Source organism: Morone saxatilis, unplaced genomic scaffold (genome assembly GCF_004916995.1).
Source record: "Morone saxatilis isolate NCDOM2014 unplaced genomic scaffold, NCSU_SB_2.0 Contig23, whole genome shotgun sequence".
Lineage (NCBI taxonomy): Eukaryota > Metazoa > Chordata > Actinopteri > Moronidae > Morone > Morone saxatilis.
The window spans coordinates 4,716,922-4,723,649 of NW_023339796.1; the positions used below are offsets into that span (position 1 = coordinate 4,716,922).

The 6,728-nt window shown below is 41.9% G+C and overlaps 1 protein-coding gene across 1 annotated transcript in view; it reads right to left on the minus strand.

The window, feature by feature from the left end:
* Positions 1–6,257, minus strand: part of copa (COPI coat complex subunit alpha) — a 12,731-nt gene extending 6,474 nt beyond the window's left edge. The window contains exons 1-13 of the mRNA XM_035670279.1: positions 6,058–6,257; positions 5,657–5,770; positions 5,475–5,548; positions 4,971–5,051; positions 4,758–4,834; positions 4,420–4,529; positions 2,623–2,732; positions 1,401–1,500; positions 972–1,190; positions 658–808; positions 462–528; positions 297–372; positions 83–165 (exon numbers count right to left, since the gene is read on the minus strand). Coding sequence (XP_035526172.1) covers positions 83–165; positions 297–372; positions 462–528; positions 658–808; positions 972–1,190; positions 1,401–1,500; positions 2,623–2,732; positions 4,420–4,529; positions 4,758–4,834; positions 4,971–5,051; positions 5,475–5,548; positions 5,657–5,770; positions 6,058–6,097 — 1,302 coding nt within the window. The 5' untranslated portion in view covers positions 6,098–6,257. The remainder of the gene's footprint in view (positions 1–82; positions 166–296; positions 373–461; positions 529–657; positions 809–971; positions 1,191–1,400; positions 1,501–2,622; positions 2,733–4,419; positions 4,530–4,757; positions 4,835–4,970; positions 5,052–5,474; positions 5,549–5,656; positions 5,771–6,057) is intronic.
* Between the last annotated feature and the right edge of the window lie 471 nt (positions 6,258–6,728).

Sequence of the window (6,728 nt, forward strand, 5' to 3'; positions counted from 1 at the left end):
GAGAATTTCCCAACTTTTCAAGATCATCCTCTTTTTCTTTCTTAAACAAATCCATACTTTCTAGACCTGCAACTGGACTTACAGAGTGCATGCGGTCCAGGACGGCAAATCTGTTCCTGGCCACCCAGACTGCAGTGAGACCAGAGGACCTCTTCCCCTCAGGTGCTGTGAAAAAGACCGATTCTGTTATTGTAGTCACTATGTACACTATATTTAAAGGAATCCTTCCTCTTGGCATCCAATAAACAACTTAAAGAGCGTCACAAAGTACAAGCAATGATTCAGGTTTTCTTTACCATCAGGGTTCTGAGAGTCACTTTCTTTGGGAATAGAGTACAGGTCATAGGTGCTGTTCTCCAGGTTGGTTGCCCTCTGCAGGATGTAAAGAGCATTACATAAAATATATGGAAAACAATAAACTTAAGTGTCATTTATGTGTGTTTTAATTAAGAGATACTTACAGTGCAGAGCAGGACAGCGTTCTCAGCAGGGTTGTAAGACATGCTGAACACTGGGAACTTAGACCCACTAGGACAAGATAATATAAATAACACAGCATGTTACACGCTAGTATTCAATTACTTAAACAAAAGCCTTAAACCGGTCAGAATGAGGGTGAGGTTTGGTTGCACTGCACAACCGCAAGAAGTGACCTACCTGCGGAGCTGCATGACAGCAGTGTCCTTGCTGCTGTTGAAGTCCAGCTGGCGGAGGAAGCGGTCCTTGACGTAGTAGAGCATGTTGCCGTGCACGGCGTATGCTGGGCGCTCGCGCTCCAGCTTGAACACAATCATGCCGCTGTCATGACCTAAAGGACGCACACACACGTTTTAAATGTAGCAATTTGGGGGTTTTTGAGGCAGTATGATCAGTAACCTTTCACTAACTCTAACACTAGACTCATGAACTGGATAATTTGAACTTTTGTCTTTGTTAAATGTGTACAGAGGCAGACCAGTGTCACCACCTACCAGCAGCAAACAGGTTGAGGTTTGGGTGAGCCCCCAGCACCCAGAAACGATCATGGTCCCTGCGGAAGGTCTGCACTCCGGTCCTCTTGGACATATCCCACACCCGGATGCTCTTGTCCTCAGAGTTGGAAAGGATGAGCTCCTGGCGCGGGTGGAAGACGGCACAGGACACGTTGTTGTAGTGACCGCGGCATGTATCCAGCTCCCACGCCTTCGATTCTGGAGACAGAGACCATAGAAGAAAGGTGGAAAAAGAGACAAAGAGACAGGCCATACTGAGTGAACATTTACATTGATAATAGACCCTTAGCTTTTATTTTTTAACATTACGGACAAAAAACGAAATCCGAAAATGTCAACCGGGCTCAGTTATGATGGACACTGGGCAGCAGACTGTTGACGAACATTAGTGACTTCTGAATCACTTACCATTCATTCTCCAGATCTTAACCTGCCTGTCATCGGCTCCAGACACTATGAGAGGCATGCTGGGGTGGAAGGCAGCCCAGTTGACCCCCCGGTCGTGACCCTGGACACAGACACATAAATCACATTACACAAGCACAAGTAAAAATCCAGCACTGAGGCCAAGGAGTGAAGGCTTTCTGAACACTAAAACACAGGCTGCCCTCTCTGGGTAAAACAAATATTTAGCATCAAATTATTTTCCAGTAGAATTTTTCTTTTCAGAATTATGGAAATATGTTAATGTTTATTAAAAAAAGCACAGAAAATATATATTATATTATCCATAAGTCTGTCATCCCTTCATTGCCTCCTTCAGAGTCCAAAGATGAGTGTGCCTGTGCCTGGTTGTGTCCCCATTTTCCATTGCTTTCATTGGATGACACGCCGCTGTTATTAATGTTTAAACGCAACCCAGGCGAGGTTATTTTATTTCCTTGGGTGGGACATTACTGGACCTCGAGGAGTAATAACTCAGGACTCAAAAATACACACCAAGAATGACGTAATATAGAGAGAGATTCAGCCCCAAAACCAATTTAGTTGGTAGTTTCCATGAACAGGAGGAAACTGTCAGTGACAATTTGGAAAACTTCTTCAGAACACTAAGCTTGTTTCTCTTTGGCTTTTCAGCAGACACGACTACTGTTTACACTAACGACTCCCTGTCGACTCCCACCCCTTACACAGTGAATTTCAGCTTCTTCCTTCTGGATTGATAGTCCCAAGATGAAGAACAAAGCGGTATAAAAATAGCTTTCTATCATTCAGATTAACAAGTTGTAGCAACGTGGCACAGAAGTGTTCTTATTTAACCTGCTTTTTTACCTTATTCATCTAGTGTTCTAATATTGTTCTCTCTTTGTGAGTCACATTATCATTTATCACGTTTGTCTATTGTCTGAGTTGTTTGTCGTTTTTATAATTATGTCAAGATTTTTGTCTTCTACTGCAAACTAAGTCTACCTACAGGTACAAATACAGTAACCTTGAACCTTATGGTAGCATCGTTTTACCACTATTAGTGTTATTGTTGCAGATTCAGAGAAAAGACATCATGAGCAGGCGCTTTTCCGTTGCTCACCTTTCAAAGTAAAAGGCTGACTCACTCAAACAACGACATATCAGACTCTGCAAGAAAATAAACCGAATGCACTGAATCATACACTTGAAGGTCACTGCTCACCTCGAGGACGTGCTTGACAACCGCATCCGAGGCACCAAACAAGTCAACGCCAGAGATGCCGCGCACCTCCGTCTCCACAGCGCCCGGAGACAGGTTCTTCTTCCTCAGACCTGGAACCAACATTCAGGGCATCGCAGGCAAGGAAGGAGCCATATTCATGTTACACAAGGCCACAACCACAGTACAGGGGAGGAAGGGAAAAAATGTAAAACAAGACACAATTTGTTAAAATAATTAAATATGAAGTAATATCACAGGAGAAGAGAGACAACAGAGGGAATGGGAGGGAGAACTGTTGGACTACTGAACACACACAAGGTGAAAAACACACCAACACAACCTCTGCTCTCTCATTCCACACCGACTTGAGTCTGGAAACAATCATGGCTGTGACAGTACTTTTGATTGGGTTAATCAATCACTCACATACAGATTAAAATCACAATTACTCATGATTTGATTCGACAGCAGCGGAAGACAGTGATTACCTCCGAGACTCAAATGAGATCAGGAAAAAAAAATGATTGAGAAAACACAGCTCGCATTCATGATTTCTACCCATTAAAACAATGTGGTGAACAGATAGTTCAACAGCACGAAGAGATGATACAGGGGGGGGGGAAGAAATGGCACTAGGAACCCATGTGCATGTGTGGATGTTTCCAGGGAGAGCATGGGAAAGGAGGACGCAGGGTGCGTGTGGACCTGGCTGATGGGGATGGGGTGGGTGGTGCTTGGCGTTGTAAAGACGTGCTCTGATGGGGCATTGGATGTCAGGAAAATGAGGAGGGTTTTTTTTTGGTTTTCTTAAGAGTCTCATGCATGTTTCTGCACAGCTGTTTGAGTCACATGCAGAGTTAATAGCATCTGACATGTCACAGTTTTGGGTTAGGAATGAAGATGGCAATAGAATATAAATCTAGTAATATAAACACACGTTGTTTGTTCCAGGTTAAATTTTGAATAGTAGAGCCAGTCGTGTAACTATCATGCCAGGGGGAGTAAAAAAACATCGTTAAATTAGTACTGAGGAAGTGAAAGTTTGTAAAAGATACACTTTCAAACATGTTAGTAGTTACGGATTCATTTCTTGATGCAATTTAAATCAAGAAAATGGTAAGACAGCAGTATGGGAAGCAGTATGGACTTCCTATAATGAAAGTATGAGTGCAGTCAGGCTGAATGTGGAGGCCGTGCATGTAACAAGGGTTCAAAAGTCTACGCCCTGCTATGACGCTGTATGACCTAAGAGCTCATTAAAACTGGATAATGCAATCATGCTCAACGCTGGAAAATGTCAAAGCAAATAAAGACATGAAAAAACAGACAGGAGAAACAGTTACAGAGCGATCTTATGCATGTTCACGTGTTAGAAAGTGACAGTAGGTGTGAGCCAGTTAGTGGGAAGACAAGAAACACCAACAACAAAGATTTTAAGAGCATGCAGAGGCACAGAAACACCTCTCTCGTTTCATATTCGACTTCTTACATCTCTCTGATCTTCATTTACTTCATTCAGCACACGTATGTATAGTGCAGTATTTCATTAACAAATACCGCACTATAAATGTGTCCGGACAATACATTCCCTGCCTGTCTTTCCTGAAATGAGAGGTGTTTCTGCAAACAGCCCACAGAGATTTGTCCTCTACAAGTAGGAGAGGAAGAAGAGGCTTCGCAGGACTTGATTATGATCCGGTTCCTGCTTCTTCCTCATCCTCAATACCACACTGCCCTCCCACCCTTTTCCTCAACCCAGCCCACTGTCCTCTGGTCTGCCATCCCCCAGGCCCTCACCGGAAATATCCCACACTCGCACGGTCTGGTCCAGACTGGCGGACACCACCAGGTCCTCAGAGGGGTGGAACTGGGCGCACATCACATAGTGGTTATGGCCGGTCAGCACACTGTGGATGAAGAGGAAAGGAGGGACATAGTCAAGATATTTTAGGTCACAGATCATCTTAATATTTTTCTTCATGACAATAAGGATCATTATGACCCTGAAAGTCTGTTAAGCAGTTGTTTGGGGTGTTGACATGATTTGTGCAAGATATTAAATCTAAGTAAATCCTCAATGCATAATTATTTGGTATTACTAAACAATAACTTTTAAAAAATGCAGTGTGTTTTACCAGACACAAGTTCTGGACTGCCAGTTCCAGATGCGAATAGTTTGGTCATCTGAGGCGCTCAGAATCCAGGGGTAATCCTACAGAGAGGGAAATGATTATATTATATAAATTCATTCGTTTCAGATTTACTTTTCCGTACGGATGACAAGACACCAAGTCCTTGTCGCTCTGTACCCTGAAATCAGCGACTAAATGGCATTTTTAACAACTCACGTGGTGGAAGAAGGTGGTTCTGATGTAGTCGAGGTGTCCAAGGAGAGTGAAGAGGCAGCGTCTCAGCTTGTAGTTCCACACCTGGTCAAAATAGGAACATTTACTGAGAATATCAAAGTCAAACGTCAAAGTCAGCTTTATTGTCAATTACTTCACATGCACCAGACACATAAGGTAATCGAGAGGACGTTTCTCACTCTCCCACGATGAAACAGATAGCACAGGCACAACAGACAAGACATTTACTAATGCTAAAAGATAAAAAAGATAGACAATAAAATATAAAATATACAATATACAATACTTATGGTAGTGCAAAAAAGAAAAGTGAAAACAGTAAATAGTAAATAGCAGCCAATAGTAACAGTGCATATATATATATACCTATAGATGTAATCTCAGAGTTATGTGTATTATTGATACAGTAGATGTTTAATATAATGTAAATATCTGAACCTTTCAACACTTCTATGAGGCAACATGTGAGTGCGAAATGATCCACACCTTGATTTTGTAGTCATCTCCACCAGACACAAACAGAGGCTGCTGCTTGTGGAAATCGATTCCTCTGACGGGGCCTGTTGATCGAGACACATCAGTTATTGATCGGTCACCAGGTATCGAAGAACAGGGTGGAATAACACTGACAATAACGTGTTTCACATCGGTCAGATCACTGCTCTTACCGTCATGCTCATCAAACTTGTCAATCAGTGTGCACATGCGATAGTCCCACAGCTGGATGACTCCGTTGTGCAAACTTGCAAGAACCCATGGCCTCTTGGGATGGAAACTCAGGCCTGAAATATAAAACAACATCATTATAAAACAGGATATTTAGGGATTATTAGACTGCAGCTGATGAGAAGTCAGCTGTTTTTATACATCAGCAACAAGGAAACACACATCAAAAGGTCCCGACAGATGATTTAAAGTTAGAGGTTGTGATATATAAACCTCTTTTTGCTTTGAATGAAGCCATTAGCTCATTTAAAGACACTTTAAAGACACTTTAAAGGACGATAAACGACCAGAGTCAGCTCGCCTGCATTAGCTCCTGTGCTAACCGCAGCTGGTGCTCTCTTACCTTTAACACGGGCCGACTTGGTTTCAAATTTGGTCAACATCGTCGCCTCACAACAGCACGGGCACTTATTGTGATGCTGCGAGACGAAACGAGTCCACACGAAGGGTAAAAACAGCTCAAATAGTCCGGACGAGTGAGCTTCAGGCGGCCTGTTAGCGGACTCTCCTTTTTTCCTGACACGTAGCTCGTCTTGTCTTCCGGTTGACGTAAAAAGATCCACGGCGACGGCGGATAGAGATTCGACACATAGAGCGGATCTGACACTATAGAGCGCTGACTGTACTAGCATTACTGATCTAGGTACTGCAGTTCTGTGCTGGGCTTTGTATATAAAGACTTCTGCCTGCAGATCCGAGTAGAATAATTTTATTGTCATTATACACAGATTAAGATTAAGATTAAGATTAAGATTAAGATTAAGATTAAAAGACAACTCCAATAGCAGTGCAAAAAAAAAAAACAGTGTAGGAAATATAAAAATATACAGTATAAACATAAACATAGGACATAAGTAATATATAATGTTTAATTATTTATTTTTTATTATTTTTAATTATTATTTTTTTATTTTTTTTCTAATCGCACTCTGCTTTTCAATTCCTCTTTTAGCTGTTTTTCTACGTGTATTTTATCACTTGTATTTTTTATTTTTTACTGATTTTAATGTGTTA